Source organism: Macrotis lagotis, chromosome 2 (genome assembly GCF_037893015.1).
Source record: "Macrotis lagotis isolate mMagLag1 chromosome 2, bilby.v1.9.chrom.fasta, whole genome shotgun sequence".
In the NCBI taxonomy this organism is placed as follows: domain Eukaryota; kingdom Metazoa; phylum Chordata; class Mammalia; order Peramelemorphia; family Peramelidae; genus Macrotis; species Macrotis lagotis.
In genome coordinates this window covers 313,052,995-313,073,497 of record NC_133659.1, presented here as the reverse complement: position 1 = coordinate 313,073,497, position 20,503 = coordinate 313,052,995, and the positions used below count along the sequence as shown (strand labels likewise).

At 37.4% G+C, this 20,503-nt stretch overlaps 1 protein-coding gene across 1 annotated transcript in view; it reads left to right on the top strand.

Moving 5' to 3' along the window:
* FGD6 (FYVE, RhoGEF and PH domain containing 6) overlaps positions 1-20,503 on the top strand; it is a 162,928-nt gene that overhangs the window by 100,792 nt on the left and 41,633 nt on the right. Inside the window, exons 7-9 of the mRNA XM_074226605.1 lie at positions 1,428-1,584; positions 6,012-6,099; positions 20,398-20,448. Of these exons, the coding sequence (XP_074082706.1) occupies positions 1,428-1,584; positions 6,012-6,099; positions 20,398-20,448 (296 nt within the window). The remainder of the gene's footprint in view (positions 1-1,427; positions 1,585-6,011; positions 6,100-20,397; positions 20,449-20,503) is intronic.

Here is a 20,503-nt window from a genome sequence, read left to right as displayed (position 1 = left end):
AGCCTGAGAGAAAGCTTAGTTTAGAGCTTGGAATCCTAAAGTTTCTCAGCAGTCACCTCTAACTTTGTGACCTCTGGTGAGTCATTTGAACCGTGTTTGCACCTGAAGCAGTCAGTCATTAAATATTTATTAAGTGACTATCTGTGCTAGGAACTGTGCTAAGTTCTGGGGCCACAAAAAGAGACAAAAGACATAACCCTACCTTTGAGGAACCATAGTCTAATGGGAGAGTCATCATGCTAAGTCAAAAGTCAAAATGCTGTCCCTACCTTCAGGAAGCTTGTAGTCTAATGGAGAAAACAAGTAAACCAATCAATCAGTAAACATTTATTGTGTCTTCCAAATGCCAGACACCATATGAGCTGAATACAAATATGTACAAACAAGTTATATATAGGATAAATAGGAAATAATTAAGAGTGAAGACCCTAGAGCAGCTCCAAAGGAAAATTTGCTAAAAAAGAAAAAAAAGGAGGGGGTGCCTAGTTGGCACAGTGGATAGAGCACCGGTCCTGGAGTCAGAAGTACCTGGGTTCAAATCTGGCCTCAGACACTTAATAATTAACTAGCTGTGTGGCCTTGGGCAAGCCACTTAACCCCATTTGCCTTGTAAAAAAAATCCCTGAAAAAAAAAGGAAAGGAAAATTCTAATTTAGCATGGAGATCTACTTTGAGTTATTCATTTCTCATCAAGACCCCATGGAGGCAGCATGGCACAGTAGAAAGCATATTAGATTAGAAGTCAGAGGATGTAGGTTCAAATCTTTCCTCGATTGCCTAATGTGTGGGCACTTAGACAAGTCATTGACCTACCCTAAGCTTCAGTTTCCTCCTTTGTAAAATTAGGACATTGGACTAGCTAGCTGAACGCTAGGATCTCTCTTAATTTTAGATGTAAGATCCTCTAATTCTGTGACGGAGGGTGTTGAGAGGAAGTCATTGATTGTTTGATAAATTATTCTGCCCAAGCTATGTTGATTCAGGTGAGCAGGATCATTATTTAATCATTCTGAAGTGTTAGTAGTGTCCTGGCTTTAATGCTAAAGTTTTGCAGGATGATGACTTAGATGCTAGAAGAGGTGGCTGTATGGTATTGTGAATGAGCTCTGGGTTTGCTATCAAAGACCTCAGTTCAAGTGCTGATTTTACTAACTCTGTGACATTGGATAGCTCACTCAGTGTCCCATTAAAATGAAGAGATGGGACCAGATGACATTTGTAAGCCATAAAGCATATATGTGTGTGTGTGTGTGTGTGTGTGTGTGTATAAAATATTATTCTTAGCCTACTTTTTGAAATCTTTTTGTTTTCCTTTAAAATACTATAATAAAATATGATGAAATATGTCATGAATGAATTCTAGTGTTTGATATTGAAACCACATTAATGTCTCTGTCTTTGATCTGTATCTGTTTCTTCTCATTTAGGATTGAGCAGCAGAGAATAGCTGATATATTTGTCAAAAAGGGGCCATACCTAAAAATGTATTCCACATACATAAAAGAATTTGACAAGAATGTAGCTCTTCTGGATGAGCAGTGCAAAAAGAATCCTGGTTTTGCTGCTGTGGTTAAAGATTTTGAGGTATGCTGATCATCAGAGCATCTTTTAAAAATATCTCCCCTCTCCCTCTTCCTGTCCCTGACCTTCTCTCCCTTCTTCTTTTTTCTCTTTCTCTTTCTATCTCTATCACATACACCCCTCCCTTAAAACAAGGAAAACAAGTTAATAAAACCCATCAATATAGGTAGCATGTATAACACAGTGTAGGATGAATTCAGAGAAATGCTAAGAAAAGGATTACCTGAACTGGTACAAAGTCAAGTAAGCAGAACCAGACAAACAATGTTCAATGACCACCTCAGTGTGAATGGAATACATCAAAATATTGCAAAATGATATAGAGATCAAGCTTAGCTCTATATAAAAGATGTAAGAAGATAGCTTTGGGGGTAGAATTTGTAGATGTGGACTATTGCATAAAATGTCTTTCTGTGTAGTGACCACTTTTGCTGACTCTTTCCTCCCTCCCTCCCCGTAGCTGCTTTTAAATATATGACTTCCTTTATTGGGGTTTGCCAGGCAATAGGATTAAGTGACTTGACCAAAATCACATAATTAAGTAATTATTAAGTACCTGAATCCAGATTTGAACTCAGGTCCTCCTGACTCCAGAACTGGTGCTCTATCCACTGCACATAACCTAACTGCCCCATGACAGGGACAAAGGCAAATCTAGATGATTTATAAATAATACATCAATAAAATAAAAATTTTTTTGAAATTCTTCCCTCTTAGTATAAAATCTCTCTAGTGAGAGTAGGGAAATATGTTTATCATAAGTCCCCTGGAATCAAGATTGGTCAGTTGATTTTATCTGATTTCTCATGTTTCCTTGTATTATTCTTATTTACAGTTTTAAAGTCATGGTATATATTGTCTTGATTCTGCTTTCCTTGCTATGCACCTGATCATGCAAATCTTCCCGTGATTCTCTATATTCCTTATATTTATCATTTCTTTTATTTTTTTTAGTTTTTTTTTGCAAGGCAAATGGAGTTAAGTGACCTTCCCAAGGCCACAGAGCTAGGCGATTATTAAGTGTCTGAGGCCAGATTTGAACCCAAGCATTCCCAACTCCAGGGCCAGTGCTCTATCCACTGTGCCACCTAGCTGCCCCCATATTTATCATTTCTTAAGATGCAGTGATATTTCATTAGCTATAAAGAGATAGATTTTTTAGGATTTGCCCTGTGCTTAGTCAATAAACACTTATTAATCACCTTATCAATAATCACTAATATAATAATAAATATAATAATAGTAATAATAATCACCTAATCAATAATCACTCTGCTAGGCATTGTGGCAAAAGACTGTCTCTGCCCTCAAGGAGCTTACGATTCATTGGAACTATTCCAGACACATTGTGTTCAAAGATGCCTTTGTTAAAAAAAAATTCTTACCATTGTGCAATTCAGAATGGACAAAAAACATATATTTTTCCCTTAACTACTTTTTTTTTGGTTTTTTTTGGCAAGCAAAGTATCTGAGGCTGGATTTGAACTCAGAACCTCCTGACTCCAGGGTTGGTGCTCTTTTCCACTGGGCCACCTAGCTGCCTCCCCATAATTATTTTGTATTTATTTTGTACTTTTAAAAAAATTATTCTAAATGTCTTTATTTATGTATATGTATATATATATATTTATATATATACACATACTTGCTGTCTCCCCAGTTATATTGTATACTCTTTGAGAATAGAGATTATTTCATTTTTCTATTTGTCTCTCCAGACCCCAATGAAGTTAACTGTGTATAGTAGGCAATTAATAAATGTTTGTTGATTCATGATTGATAGATTCATTTTTTAAAAGGAAAATTTATTGTTTAAAAAAATGTAGTAAAGGCTTATTATAGCATATTCCTGTGCCCACACACTTCCGAATCTGCTGTCATTCTTTAAATATTTAATATGGGAATGCCAACTCATTTGACTAGTTTTAAAGTGACAAAGACATTTGAAAGTAACATTGAGTTTTATCTATCATGAGAGCCAGTGAAAGAGACTTTTGCTATTGTAAGAAGGGAGATGAAGAGGCCCTGAACCTAAAGGAGGTGACTATGTGAGCAGGGGTTGGATGGGAGAAATACTGAGGAGGTAGAGACAGTAAGATTTGATGATTGTTTGGATGAGTGGGGTAAGAACAGTGAGGAACTGGAAGAAAAATGAATTGGATATTAGAGAAAAATATTCTTTTCAGATTTTCCTTCCTCTAATAAACATTGTTTTGTCTTAGAATTGGTAACTGCTTTCCTGTTTCACTTTTTAGGTAAAAAATAGGAATTTTCAACTTTGTAAGTAGAAATGCAGATTTATAAATCTTAACATACTTCTTGTTTCTCAGGATCAAGAATTTGGTAAAAAAAAACCAAAAACCAAAAACCAAAAAACTTTCCATGAGAAGATAATTTCTCATTTCCTCCCCTAATTTCCTACCCCTTCAAATTTTTCTCCTTTAAAAATAGAATTGATTTTGGCCACCACAGAAAAAAATTCTGACTGAGATTTCAACACTACCAAATGACCTCTTCTGTGGCCCTGGGATTGTTAACTTCTTGATTACTCAATTTCCTCAGTGGTGAAATAAAGGCATTGTTGGCAGAATGCCTTTCCCGAATTTAAAAAGCTTAGCTAAAAGGTATTATGCTCTTTTTAACATGTAAATTCTTACTTTACTTAGGTTTCCAACAACTAGAAGTATGAGGGATAGCATGAAAAAGAAGGTTGGATTCAAGGAGACTTGGGTTCAAATTCTACCTTTCTGGAACTCAGTTTCTTTATTTGTAAAATCAGGATTAGCTAAACTCTTAAGGCCCCTTCCAGTTCTAACTCTATGATCCTAGGGCCAATTAGGGATTACATGGTATTGATTCCTTCTGTTTTCCTTCAAAGTTTAAATAAGTTGCTTCTTCTTCCATTAAGCTTCTCTGGCATTTCTCCTTCCTCACATCTTTCATTGTTTTTGCCATAGAAGCAGCCTTTTTTTTTTTATGCTGCTATCTTTCCTTCTCTGCTAAATTGTAAGCTTTCTGAGAGTAACTGCTCTTCTGTCATCATCCCCACCATCTAGCATTGTACCTCCTACTCCTTGCAAGGCAGGGGGGGGGGGGAATAGAGCAAAAGTCCATCACAACCTGGGCTCCAGAGAGTCTGTGTTTTGTCATGTTTTGCAAGCCTTCACGTGTATAATTGATTTCCTGTTGCTTGACTTCTTGATAGATGGAAGTCACTGGAGGGAGGGGGAGGGAACTAAAAATCTTACAAATTTTCATATATTTAAATATTTCAAATTTTTTAAAAAAATGTAAAATAAAACAATTTAAAAAATTAATGTTTGCTGAATTGAAGGCCTTTACGTTGGGGGGTGGGATTTTGTAACCATTCTCCCAAGTGATATTCTTCATGCTTGTGGGTAACTGGCCATCTGCAAGGCTACTTGTAGAGATTTATTGTAATTTCAGCAGCCCTTCTCCCTTATTTGAATGATTGTGATCATAGTTTGGGCTAGAAGGGACTTTTTTTTAAATCTTATTTTAAGCCAATGGGGTTAAGTGACTTGTAAAAGGTCACACAGCTAGGCAATTATTAATTGTCTGAGGCCTTATTTGAACTCAGGTCCTCTTGACTCCAGGACTGATGCTCTATCCACTATGCCACCTAGCTGACCCCAGCTTGATCTATTCCAACTTCCTTCATCTGATGATGAATTCTATTGTTGGGAGTATAATCCTGAAAGTATTATCAAGAACAGGTAAAGTGGTTTATCCCAGAAGATATAAGATTTTCTTGGAAGATCTGGGGTTCAATCCCAGGCCCTCTGACTTGAGCATTTTCTCCTTACCTTTCCACTGTCATCAAGATTTGCAAAGCTTAAATTACTATATTTGTAAAGTTAAGTATAAACTCTAAAATTCCTGAATCCCAGTGGCATTATGTGGGATACCTTAGACTTAGAGGGAATAATTATGTTCTTGGAGTAATTTGCATTTGGGGGAAGTCAGCAGAGGAATCTCAAGAAATACAAAGAGGATCCAGAGGATTGTTTGAAACTTGCTGGGTAACCCATCAAAATCTGGAATGTTGTGGTTGACTCAGGCCTTGGAAGGTCATTTTTCCTTTGCAAAAAGGAGGTGATCAAAAAAACCCCAGGAACCACACCCCCTCTCACCCTCCAGTTTGGCTCACTGAGTGGAGACGCCCACATTCCCTTAGAAATTAGGCATATGTGCGAAGGAACGGGTTGAGCCGCCCATCTGGCCTCTGCTCTCCTCATTAGAGTAACAGCTGTTTGTTAAAATAAAAACATGTCCACACATTTGCAAGTGGAATGCCCTGGCTGGAAGTACAGGCCATTTAAAAAGTGTAACTCCTCTCCCTTGGTTCCTTTGGCTGCTGGGATTGATTGATGCTTATCTTGATTGACTTTTTTTTTTTTTTTTTACAGATGAGCCCGAGGTGTGCTAACCTGGCCATAAAGCATTATCTGCTCAAGCCTGTCCAGAGGATCCCCCAGTACAGGCTGCTCCTGACAGGTACCATTGCCTTCTGCTACTTCCATCTCCCTCTTAAATTCTAGTGCCTTCCCTCTCTCTCTCTCTTTTCATTATCTCTTATTGAATTTGTATTAAGTTTGTATGTAACCCTTTGCTTCTCTCCCATTAGAGCATGTAGTTCCTTGAGGGCAGGGTCTGTCTTTTACCTTAGAGTACATAACAGGCTCTAAATAAATGTTCATTGACTTGCTAATATTTAAAATTTCATTTTTCATTTAAAAAAAAATCAGCAGTCTTTCTTCTCTCTCTTACACCCTTTCCCCCAATGGAGAATGAAAGAAAAGCAGAACCCCTGTTACAGACATGTAGAGTAAAGCAAAACAAGTTTCCACACTGGTCACATCCAAAAAATCTATGTCTTATTCTACAATGAGACCTTAATCCTCTCTCTGGAGATGGAAGCCTGTTTCATCATGAAACCTCTGGAATCCTGACTTATAATTCCATTCAGCCTAATTCTTTTAAAGTTTTTTCCTTTACTATATCATCTTCATAACACTCTTAAGAGAGACTCTTTAACTTTTCTCTTTAAAAAAAAGATTTAATATGAAGCACCAATAAAACTAGTTAATCATACTCTGCAGCTATTTATATTTAAACACATGAATTTCAAAGGGAAAGAAAGAAGTAAATAAACATTTATTAAGTGCCTGCTGGGTTCCATTAACAAAATATAAAATGTCCTAATTTATAGCTACTTCCTCTCATTCCCCTTCTAGGATTCTTTATCCATTCTTTCCTTCACTTTCCCTCTTGTGTGCTTGTGATTGGCATCATGGTAGATGAGAGATCTTGGGTCCCAGCAGCCAGGCAAATATCCAGTGATTCTTACTCTTTGGTTGAGCACTGGACATCTTTGACAGCCTCTAAAGTCCTCTTACTACTAAAGTCTGTCCATTCTCTAAATTCACTATTGAAGGAAATGCAAAATCATAGAAGTCAGTAAGATTTTGTTAAAATAAAAACCCAAACCCCTTTACAACAATCCTGTACTCCAAATTAAAAGCCTTGATCTTAGTTCAACTCTTAGATTTTACAGATGGGGAAATTGAGACAAGGGGAGTGGCTTGGTAGTCATCCAGGTTGTATCAGCTGAAATTCAAACTCGTATCTCTGAATCCTCAGCCAATGTTCTTTTCCATGATCACATTGCATCTATAATTTTTCCTTTGTTCCTTTGGTTCTTTTTTTGCTTTGAAGTTTGGCATGAAGGTCATTTCAGAGTTGTTTCTTATCCAATTTCAATTGATTAATGACTTTCTGTTACACCCATGTACCACACTTTATGTAACCACCATCATATTGTGTTCTACATTTGGCTTTCTTCTATGTGTGTGTGTGTGTGTGTGTGTGTGTGTGTGTTTGCAAATGATTTTGCTTTGAAATTTTTTCAACAGAGAACTTGTTGGGTTATTTCTTTTGTTTTTTGCTGTTGGTATCAACTTTCAGAATCTTTCCCCATCAATAGAATTAGTGGATCAAGCCTCTTATTTCATTCTAGCAAATTCTATGCTTTAGAAAGATGTCTTCTCCAAAAGGGACTCTTAACTTCTTTTTGTTTTCTGTACCCCTAAGCCTAGGGACCCTTTCTCAGAATGAAGCATAAAATAAATATGGAAGACCATTTGACTAATAGGGTGTTGGTCCAGGAGTCAGGCTCTTTGGTATATATTGGCCTTGATTATGGGGTGTGAACCTTTTTTGTGTCATTCACATATCCCTTGGGTAGTCTAGTAGACTTTTAAGAATAACATTGTTAAAATGCAACAAATTTAATAATTATCATTATTAGTATAATAACTAACATTTCATAGTTTCCACTAAATAGCCAGACCTGTTGCTAAATGCTTTACAAATATTATCTCACTGGATTCTCACAACAACCCTGGGATGAAGGTGTTTTTATTATCCCTATTTGACAGATGAGGAAACTGAGGCAAACAGAAGCTAAGTGATTCACTCAAGGTCATACAGCTAGTAAGTCTCTTAAGCCAGATTTGAATTCATAGACATAGGACTGAGGGACATTAGATGGAACACTGAATAGAGTACAAGACCTGATTCAGGGAGTTGTGAAGTCGTTATGCTCATGCCTAACTCTTTCTGACTGTATTTTGAGGTTTTTCTTGATGATACTGGAGGGGTTTGCCATTTGCTTCTCCAGTCAGGACAATCTGAGATCAAATGAAGCCTCAGATGCTGAGTAGCAGTGTGACAAATCACTGAGCCCTGTATACCTCAATTTCTTCAATTGTAAAATGAGGTGGAGAAGAAAATGGCAAACCACTCCAGTATCTTTGCCAAGAAAACTCCAAAGGAGATACAAAGAGACAGACATGATTGAAATGACTGAGCATAAAATTATACTCAACTCAACAATATTGGAAAAAAGGGAATTATGTAATAGTTAAGAAGGAAATACCCCTCTTCAACTTCATTTCTGCCAGATACCGCTGTTCATAACCAGGAAATTACCATGAGGGAGAATTGAGGAAAAGAGTATAGTTCCTTCCCAAGTAGAATTTCAATGTTGGATGGAACCTCAGAGACTTTACAGTCTTGGGGGTTTTTTCGCCTAGGGCCCATGGATAGATATTAAGAAATCTGTGAACTTGGGTGGGGGGGAAAGTATATTTTTATTTAAATGAGTTTCCTTTGTAATGCTGTTGTTGTTGAGTAGTATCTGACTCTTGGTGATCCCATTTGGGGTTTTCTTGGCAAAGATATTGGAATGGTTTGTTATTCCCTTCTCCTGTTCATTTTACAGATGAGGAAACTGAGGCAAACAGGGTTCAATGACTTGCCCAGAGTTGAACAGCTAGGAAATATCTGAGGCTGGATTTGAACTCTTCCTGATCCCAAGCCCCCCTCAATCCTTTGCACTGCCCCCTCTTGAGTATAATATATTGCTAATCGCATCAGTATTATTAAAATAGGTGAGTACTGGAAAGCAGGGTTGGAAAGGAAACCAACCAACCTGCTTCCTGATTAGTTAGGGGCTACAGGGTTGCCAGGAACATGTATTAAAAAGGCAAACAGCTGGTGGTAGACTCAGCCCCCTCCATCACAGGACTTGGTTGCCCCAGGTGGGCCAGATGCTTATCTGCAGTTCTCATTCTCTCTTAGACCAATATAAACAGGGAGCTTGGGGACAGTGCTCCCCTCCGTTGTCCTGTCTCACTGTTGGTCCCCTGCTGGCGGTGACTTAAAACCCACAGAACAGAAGGAAATGACCAGCCGTGGGTTGTGTTTTTGCAAGATAATTTCAAAGTTCTAATCGTAAAGCTGTGATGGACGGCTGAGGCTGTTTCCACAGCTGTGGAATTGAATTGTGTTATTAGTGGCAGAAGAAGGCTTTGCTTTCAGATGGGAAAGGGACTGGAGGAAGGTTCTGAAAATTTAGTGTAAAAATATTTTCCTTACAACCAAAGCTGATCCAAGCAAAAATTGTTATAGATCAAGATCCATGCTGAGTTTCCTTTATACTTTTTCTTCTTTTTTTTCCCCTAAAGAAAAAGTTGATAAAATTTGTCATTGAGAGTGTTTTTTAAAATGAATGTTAAAAATTCTCTTTACATGTAACTGGCAAAAAATAAATTTCAAAAAAGAACATTCTGGCTGGAAATTATAACTTAAAAAAAGAAAAAAAGTCTTCATAAACAATGTGGAACTTAGATGGTTTGGGATTTGTCGTCATCATCTCTCCTCATCCCTAGTGCATCACCATGAAAAACAGGAGCACAGAGATGACTTCAGTTTTCCTATTTCCACCTCATCAGCACCCTCACTTTCTTCTGCCTCTCAGATTGAAGGATGGAGCAAAAGATTCTCTTTTGGTAGAGTTCCCAGCCATCTCTTCATTTGCTGCAATCTACTCTACTTGGTTTCAATTCTGCCACCATGATCATCAAAAGGCCCTGGAGAGGGGGTACTCCCAGGAAACCCCTTGTCCCCTTTTCAGCTTTCTCTTTTCAAATTGTCTTTCTGCATTAAAATGTAAGCTCCTTGAAGGCCGATCGATTTTTTTTCTACTTTATTTGTATTCCCGGTGCTTAGCTCAGTGACTCTCATATGGTAGGTAGACATATACATACACATTGTAGGTATTATGCATATATTAATATATAATAAATTATGTATCTATTACATGTGTACAATTATATATATATGCATATATTGCCTAAACTGATATATAATATATATAATTACCTAGCTGTATGGCCTTGGGCAAGTCACTTAACCCCCACTTGCCTTGAAAAAAAAACAACCTAAAAAAAGGCATTAGGCTATACACTCAAAAACAGAGGGAAAAGGGGCTTGGTGCACATATAATAACCTTGGAGGAAACAAGATTAAACAATGTCAAGAATATAAAATAACAATATTGTTTAAATGGTAGAAATTTAAATTTAAAGATAAGCAAATTAATTTTTTTTTAGGTTTTTTTGCAAGGCAAATGGGATTAAGTGTGCCTAAGGCCATACAGCTAGGTAATTATTAAGTGTCTGAGGGCAGATTTGAATTCAGGTCCTCCTGACTCCAAGGCTGGTGCTCTATCCACTGTGCCACCTAGCTGCCCCATTATGATTTATTTTTAAAGCAAAATATTTTTAAATCGCAAAAGAAAATTTAAAAAAATGTTAAGGTTACTTCATATATGACCAGTCAAGAGTCAATACTGGGTTAGTGAGAGAGAGAGAGCTAGGCCCTAAAAAAGAAATTACCAACATGTATATTTATTTAGGGAATGGGGCCCTAGATCTGCAAAGTTATTATAAGAACAGTAACAGGAAGCCAAGGTCCCCTTTTTATAGATGAGGGAATCCTTGGTTCTTTGAGTTTCCACTGAAGCTTCCGCTTATGGGCAATGGTTTCCAAGTAGTTTTTATCTTTCCCTTCCCCCTCTCCACTTGTGTTTTGGGAGGACTGTAAAAAGACTGTTTCATGATAAAGATAATTTGGTTTCTATTGTATTCTTTAGAGGACAGGGATGAAATGAACCTGCCTCCCTCAGGGGAACACATTCCTCTCAGACATCATTTGAGATATCCTGTATTTCCAAAGTTTGCTTAGCTTCCAGTCTATGAGAGAGTTTTCCAGCAGAATTCAATCCAAGATTATTTTGTCTCACTTACCTTAGAATGAAATAACAATAGCTAGCAATTATATACACTTTGAAGATTTGTAACCCTTTGAAAAATCTCTCTCTGATTGTGTCTGTCTCTGTCACTTTCTCTCTGACTCTCCGTTTCTCTGTCTCTGTCTGTCTGTCTCTCTCTCTCTCTGTTTTACAGATAAGGAAACTGAGGACTAGAGAAGAAAAGTCTGTAGATTCACTGACAAGAATTTATTAAACACCTACTGTATACCAGTCAATGTACTAAGTATGTGCTGGGATACAAAGGAAGTAAAAAAGAGCCCCTGTCTTCATGAACACAACATTTCTAATAAAGATGTTTATCATTTGTTTTTAAATCTACTTCAATTTTTGCCAGTTAAGAGAAATCACTTTTCTCTCTGTCCCATAAAAGAAAGAAAAGCAAAACTCTTACAATATATACAGTCAGGCAAAACAGCTTCCCCACATTGCCTGCACCTTGAGCCTGCCAACTTTCTATCTGGAGGTGGATATATCATGCTTCAGCATGTTCTCTCTAATATAAAATAGTAACATCCCCATAAAAGACAAACAGCTTTGAAATGAATTCTGATCAATATAATGGGCAACCGTGAGTCTATTGTTATCCATTTCACTTATGTCTGACTCTTCATGACCGCATTTGGGATTTTCTTGGCAAGGACACTGAAGTGGTTTGCCATTTCCTTCTCCAGCTCATTTTACAGATGAGGAAACTGAGGCAGATAGGTTAAGTGACTCATCCATGGTCACACAGTTAGTAAGTGCCTGATGATGAATTTGACTCTGGGCTCAGTACTCTATCCACTTAGTCACCTAGTTGCCAAATATAAGTTCTAGAGGGGCTTAAGTTATAATATATAGTAGCTTACTTTAAAGTTAGATAGTTATTATATAGAAAAGCCAGAATTTAAACCTAGGCCCCCAGACACTGCATTGTACCACACTGCCTACCAAGCTTCTAATCCCCATCATAGAACCAGTGTTCCTTATCACCAGTAGAATGTAAATGCCTTGAGGGAATTTCTCATCGTATCTGTTGAACCTGGCAGATACTTAATAAAAATTGGATTTAAATGAAAAATGATTAGTTATTAATTAACCAATAAAAATATAAATAAAATTGAATTAACTAGTCATTAAATCCTGCCATGTATTTCCATGTAGTATCTCTCTTAAATTCAGAGGGAGACATACAATGCTGTTCTATTTATTACATAATTTTCTTTTCAAAAGCTTTTTAAAGTTGAGAATCATGATTTCATATGCAATTCTCTTCTACCCTTTTTTCTAGAGATTGTGTTGGTTAGTGTTTGTCAAGAGCAGATTAACATGGAATATAAAACAAAAGGAACAAAAAACTTAAATCATCTCTCCTTATGTTTTTTTCCTCCTTCATTCTACTATAGTTTTTAACCTCTTATTACCTTGTTTTAATATTTCATTAGCCCTTCAATTTGGTTCTTTCCTCCCATGTCACATCTCTCCCCCTAGTTTTCAAGCATGTTATGATCAAATGATTACATGGATGATATCATAGGCAAAGGACTGAAAGGAACTTCAGAGGTTATTTTACAGATGAGGAAATAGAGATCCATAGAACTGTAGTGACTAACCAAAGACCTCACAGGTAAAAAGATCAAAGGCAGAATTCTGACCCAGTTACTCTGATTCTAAAACCACTGCTTTTTATTTTATTGTTGGTTTGGTTTTTTTTAGATTTTTTCTAGGCAATGGGGTTAAGTGTCTTGCCCGACCGAGGTCGCATAGCTAGGTAATTATTAAGTGTCTGAGGTCAAATTTGGATGCAGGTCCTCCTGACTCTAGAGCCCATGCTCTATCCACTGCGCCACCTAGCCGCCCTTAAACCCATTGATTTTAATAAGAAACCAAGACATTGAAAAAGCAAGTTCACTCTCCAACTTACCATCCCTCTTCTCAAATTAGAAAGTCTCAAAATATGTATATGTTTTCACACCTGTGGACTTCCCATCTCTGCAGAAGGATGTGTCTTCTGGTTATCTATTTTGGAGGGATGTGCCTGCTTCAGATTCTGAAATGTCCCTTTTTAGTTGTTTTGTAGTTTTGCTTTCCATTTACATTGTGATAGTCTTTATTTGTTGTTTTCTTGCTTCTGCTCTTTCTTGATTCTTAGTTCACTTTTCGTCATTCTATATCTTATTATGTTTCTTTGTATTTAACATTTGTTGTATCTTACAGCACCACAGTATTCCATGATATTCATATGTCTCTGTTTAGCTATTTCCCATCAATGAGCATCTTCTTTGATGTCACAAAAAGTACTGTGCTAAGTATTTTGGGATAAATGCTCTTTCTTTTTGTCCATCTCCTCCTTGAGATATATGCTTAGTAGTGGAAGAAGTGAAACCTCTAAGTAAATGATATTTTCTTTGCTAGGCATTTGCCAAGCTAGCCTTTAGTTCAATGAATGATTGTTTATTGAATAGAAAAATAACCGTGATTCTTGGGTAAAATGAAATTTTAAAATTCCCTTTGTAAATAAATATTCTCATCTAAAATCGGTCTTTAAATAAAAAGCCATTTAATTTTTGATTATACGGGGATCAGATAATTTCTTTGATCTTGTTCAAATGGTTTATATTAAGTTAAAGGATTCTTTAGTAGCATATTATATTACCTTTTCTTGTAGACTGAGAGAGGCTCTTGACTTCTTCTAGGCTTTTAGAAGTCTAGAATTTCCCATGTTTGTGGAAAATAGGATACTGGAAACATCTGTTGAGTCTTGAAGATAGAGGTCTTAGTTTTGCTCAGAAAGGGAAAAAATAAAGAGTTAAATATTATTGTAGTCTTTTCCAATTGCCAAATTATTTAGTGCTCCTGAGAACTCTCACTGAAAAGATGACACATTAGTTTTATAGGTTTAAGGGGTGATTGTTTTTAAAACTTGTGTACTAAACCCCACGCTGTAGCATGACTTGCTTAGAAGGACCACAGTTGTGTATATAGTGGATTTGATTGAATCTCAACCAGTTTCTGAATCTTCAAAATGTCAGCTGTACTATAAACACAAAGGCATCAAAACTTTTTCAGGTGTTTTGTTAATTCTTTGTTCTCAGAGTATGCAAGTAGCTCTGTGACCTCCTCTGTACACTAGTGTAGATTGCAGCCTACCTGTGCCTGCCTAGCCTTTGTGATCTGTGTGTAAATTCTATGCAGGACAGGCCCTTCCATTGAACTTCTTTTAGTTGACACTACGAGGATACCTGGGGAGTCTACATGATGGTCATTAGTTAACGTTCACTCTTACCGTACGTAGTCATGGGTAAACTTTGGATATAGAGGATTCAGGTTTGAATCCGGCCTTTTGTCATTATCTCTGTGACCTTGAGCAAATCACTCCGTAAGCCTCCCTTTTTTTCAGTGTAATATAATGAGGTTGAACTAGATGATCCTTTGGAGGGGGCCTTTTTGGCTTTGGAACCATGATCCACACGATCAACCTATCTTCTTTACCAATTAAAAAACAATTCTGTATTGCAGTATTTTTGTTCCTTTCTAATGTTTTGCAACATGCCCATTCATATCCATTATGTACCCATTCATATGCCATTCCTTTGCCCTCTAGTTCTTTTCAGTTCTTAGTAGATCAAAATTTTCATGATTCATAGACATATAATTCAAATCAGTAGACTATTGATATTAAAGATATTCCTTTTTAAGGAAAAATTTGGCTTCATGAAAGTAACCTGTTAGTTCCCAAAAAGCAATGTAGAACACTTTATTCCTACTCGTCAGATGAGATACTATCTAGACCATGCTATTTACATATTAGTCATCATCATCATCATTATCATTAATTTTTAAGTTCTGATCCTAGCTCATTTCCCATTTGGAATGTTGGTTCAAAATTCAGAATTTCAATGGATGAGCTTGCTTTAGTATCAATTTTGTTTATAGTATGAAGCAGTTAGTTGCTCATCAGCCGATCTTAATTGCCTCCATTAGTTCTCTTCCTGTAGACATGACTTTCATATATAGACAGTCCATAAACCACATCCCACCTGCCTTTAATCTGACTTTCCTTCAGAGCCACCCCCCTCCTCCTTCCAGGTGTGAGCCTTGGCCTAGATTGCATGCATCCATCCAGATGCCAGACCATCAGGACTTGCCTAAACAGAAATACCAGAAGAGTCCTTGCTTGCCAGAGATTTCATCCCTTGTGTTTGTCAGAATCATCTGAAAGCACCCGGAAATAATCCAGTCAGTGACTGCTCTTCAACTCATATGTAGTTTCTGTTTGTTTATACTTTTTATCTTAGGTATCAGAGTGCGCCCATCACTTTCAAACCAAATGATTAATTCCAAGTAAGCCTGTTAATTCAGGATGGCTGGTGGCAGAGAAAGACTTAATCATTGGGTTCAGGAGCTTTTCAGTTTGAGTTATTGACTGTCTTCTAATGGGAGATTTGACAGTGGGGAAAAAATACACTTAGGAAGAAGAATCACACTATTCTTCATTAGCTGATGACTTTTGCTTCCTGGTGAAATTAAACTTCATAGAGAGATTCCAGGTTCCTCCCAAAGATATTTTAGCCAAATCAAGTCCACAAGTTGTTGCATAAGTGTGTGTTAGGCATGCATTGTTGGGTTTCAGAGTGGTTGGGTCAGTTTCCCATCATCCTGTAGTTTGTTGAATGGCAAGCTGGACCCAAGACTTCAGTGTCCAGACCTCTCTAGCCCAACTCCCTTGCCACCCATAATAACACACGTCATCTTTGCTAGCTTTTTAAACCATGTGTGGATATTTTAAGTTGTTATAAATATATATTTATATTATATATATATACTGTTATAAAAATATATATGTATATAAACATTTATAAACATATATATGTATATAATTTCTTTCAGCAAATTGAGCAAAAAAAAAATCTGAAAGGTAGTTTGATGTAGTGGATGGAGTTCCAGATTCAGAATCAGAAAGATCTCTGGTTCAATTCCAACAGAAACACATTTTAAGTGACCTTGGACAAGCCATTTAACTTACGTGAACCTATTTCCTCAACTGTAAAATGAAGGAGATATGGTCTCTACAGTCCCTTCTAACTATTTCTTTGATCCTCTTTTGGCTTCCCTGGTCCTCAGTTTCCCTATCTGTAAATGAAGTGGTTGGATTAGAAATCCTCTAAAGTTCCTTCCAGCTCTAGCTCTGTGATGCTATCATTGGACCAAAGGGAGGTAGGATTCTTTTTTTTTTAGGTTTTTGCAAAGCAGTGGGGGGTTAAGTGACTTGCCCAAGGTCACACAGCTGGGTAATTATTAAGTATCTGAGGCTGGATTTGAACTCAGGTACTCCTGACTCCAGGGCCTGTGCTCTATCCACTATGCCACCTAGCCGCCCCCAGAGGTGGAATTCTTAAGGGAGGGAAGGAGGAAGCAAGCATTTCTTAAATGACTAATATTTGTTAGCCACTAGGCTAAGCCCTGACAATTGAGAGTTGATGGCTGGAGCTGTCTACATGGATGGATTCTCAGGCTCTTCTTGAGAATAAAGACCCAATTTGTCCCTTCTCAGGGACCCCGCTGCTTGGTTTGTGACCCAGTCTAGGTTGATTGAGATTCCTGTTTATTTTCTCCAAAATCAACTTTTTTTTGTCAAGGTTGCCCCCCAGTGGCCAGAGATTAAATTTTGGAGAACCCAATCTCAGGTATTTTTTTCCATTTCCCTTTTTTTTTCTTTATTCACAAGCATGTTTTAAGGTCGGATTCTTTCTTTGTCGATGCTAGTCACTATAACCTTTGGAGTTTCCCATTGGTCACCTCTTGAAAAGTGATTGAACAGGTTTGACATAATGAAACCAGCGACTTCATAAGACATCCAGAAACTAGTCTGGGACTCTCCCACTCCCCCTTTGCCTTGTGAAATCCCCTCTTGGCTAGACTACTTGGTCGAGAATGCATCCTGGGAGCCGGGCTTCATGACACATCAAGGAGTGTCTTGAGTTCCCTCCCAAGTTTCACCAAAGACTCGAGACCAGTTGTTAACAACCACTGGTTTCCCTGCTGCTCTAGGCTGACTCAGCCTAACCTCTATCTTCCAACTTCTGCCCTTCCTTCCCAAACTGTGTGTTGTCCTGACAATATACTTACAGCACAATCATGCCGGCGTGACTCTCGGACCCACAGTGGTGCCTGAGCGTCGGGAATGACGATGTAGGTTACATAAGTGTTTTTCCTGTGAACTCTTTCTGGATCCAAATAAATAAATAAATAAAGCCCCCCACGGGCTTCGTAAGTCCACTATAAATATCAACGATCATTAATAATTTCTGTTATTTATCCTTCGGGATAGGGTCCTGTGACCTTGATATCAACATCAAGGGATAAAAAGAAAAAGTAGGGAGGAATGAGTTATGGCCAGGACGCTGGCTTGTGTGAAAGAGTTAGAGGGAAGATAGAGACAGAGACAGCTTCCAGATGACAAAAGTACAAAATAAAGAATGATCTGACCATGAGAGGTTGAGCAATAGAAAGACAGACCACTGTGGGCTTGACTGGGAGCCAGAACCAGAGAAATTCAGAGAGATTTAGCCACAATTGTGGCCGGAAGCCAAATAAAAAAAGAAAATGTCTTTAATACATCTTCCCTCCGTCCCGCCTGCTATTTGAGATAGCTCAGCTTAGTAGAGAAAGGGAAAAAAGAAAACAGAATTAGAAAGATAATTGAATTTCAAAATAAAACTATAATAAAATTTGTTTCAATGGACATGCTAGGCCAGGATTCAAATCCTAGCTTTTACATTTACTAATTTTGGAATGCTGACCTTCTTTGAACTTCATTTTCCTTATCTGTAAAATGGGGAGGGGGAAGAAAAAAGGGAAAAATATTTATTAAGTGCTTTACAAATATTATCTCATTTGTTCTAAGTCCATTGCTCGATCTACTAAATCTGACTCGTACCTAGAAGAGGTCAGGGTGTCATTGGTTCCACTCCTCTCTTTTTATTTATTTATTTATTTGTTTTGGTTTTTGCAAGTCTGTGGGGCTAAGTGGTTTGCCCCAGATCACACAGCTAAGTAAGTACTAAGTGTCTGAGGTCAATTTTGAACTCAGGTCCTCCTGACTCCAGGGCTGGTGCTCTATCTACTACGCCCCCTAACTGCCCCCTTCTTTTTTATAGATGAGGAAGCTGAGGCCAATTCAAGGGTCCTTTCCATCCCTACGTCTGTGATCCCATTTCCAGTTTATTCCTTAAAAGACTATTTAATTCCCAAGTAGGTTGGAATCCTAACCCTAAAGGGACCTTTAGAAATTATCATCCCCATCATCAAGAAAACTGAATAACAGGGGCAGCTAGGTGGCACAGTGGATTGAGTGCCAGCCCTGGAGTCAGGAGGACCTGAGTTCAAATCCGACCTCAGACACTTAATAATTGCCCAGCTGTGTGACCTTGGGCAAGTCACTATCTAAAGTAGGAATTCAAATCCAGATTTGTCCCCTTACAAATGCAAACTCTTGAACTCATAAGACATAATAGCTAGCATTTGTATAGGACTTCAAGGTTTTCAGAGAAATTCTATCCTTTATATCATTAGAACCTTCCAGTGACTCCTGGAGGCAGGTGTTGTTCTTAAACCCATTTTATTTATGAGCAAATTCATCTGTACTCCTTGTTCTTGCCTAGGGTCATCAGCTGGCAAGGGTCCAAGTCCCTGCCATCTCACCACTGTGCTTCCTAGTGGTCCATGCCTTTTGTTTGTCATTTTTTCCTCCTCATTAAATCCTTCTTTGTAGTCAAGAAAAAGTTATTAAGCAAAACCAGACAAATACACAACCCTTGGATCACCTAAGCATCCTTGGTATGCCCCCATCTCTTGACCAAAAGAAGCATTTTTTAAATAAACTTTTATTACAGAGAGGACTCAAGATTTTTTTTTTAAATGAAATAATCCTTTGTAAGAATTGGCATAATAAGGGAAAAATCAATTGGAATCTCAGGAGCTGAGTTCAAATATTGCATCTAATGCTTATTTGATTCCTTGGGCTTTGGTTTTCTCCTCTGTCTTTTCCAACCTCATAATTAATTATTCTGTGATCCTTACTCTCAAGGAACTTGTGATCCATTCACTAGTTCAGCTGGAGGACCCTTCTTAGAGTTTCCTTTTTTTAAATACTGTTGTTTTTCCATTTATACATCTCTCTAGTGGTAGCCTTCTCTTGTGTAAGTCTTTGTGGGTATTCTCTTGCACTCTACTCATGCCTATCATGTGCCTTTCCATTGCCTGTTTGGTGACCCATATTTAATTCTGTAGACCCTCTGTTATTTCATGACTTGTCTTGTTGCAGTAAGAATGATATTAAAGGGATGGGCCTTTGTTTTAGGAAAAAGTTTATAATCTTTCAAACCAAATCAATGGTATTCCCAAATGTCATTTGAGACTTACTTTCCCAGGTTGTTATTGTTCGGCCATTTCAGTTGTGAATGACTCTCCGTGACCCCATTTGGGGTATTCTTGGCAAAGAGCCAGGAGTGGTTAGCTGTGTCCTTCTTTAGCTCATTTTAATATCAGGAAACTGAAGCAAATAGGGCCAAGTGACACTTGCCCAAGGTCATACCGCTAGGCAGTATCTTGAGTCCAGATTTGAATTCATGAAGAGTAGTTTTCCTGACTTCAGACCTAGTATTCTGTTCTATCTACTGTATAACCTAGCTGCCTACTGTGTTTTACTATGCTTTAAAAAAAAACCCCAAACAATATTAAGTAGATTTATTTGTAGTATTAAAATTCCTCCTTAAGTGAAACATTTTATAGTTACCTATAAATATTTGTGATTTTTATTATGGAAGGTTTTTATATTGTAACCTATTAAGCTATAGAAAAATCCCATAAAACAATAGAGGTCTGATGTTCAATCCTTTACAAGTCTGCAAAATGAAAAACCAACAGTTCTATGGAAGGTTCAGCCGCCTACTGATCATTTTCTGGAGAATAGGAATTCTTCATCAAATTCTTGATCAAAATTATTTGATTTATTCTATATAGATTTGCTGTATAGATTTGTAGATAAGCAAGAACAAACTTGTCTAGAAGACTGCAGTGCTGAATATATGCACTAGGCCCTCTTAGCACTCTTAATCTCTTTTTTGTTTTCATAGATTATTTGAAGAATCTTTTGGAAGACTCTGCAGATTACAGGGATACTCAAGGTATGTCTTTGTTTCATTTAGTCTTTATAAGCATTAAAATGATCTTTCAAAAAAA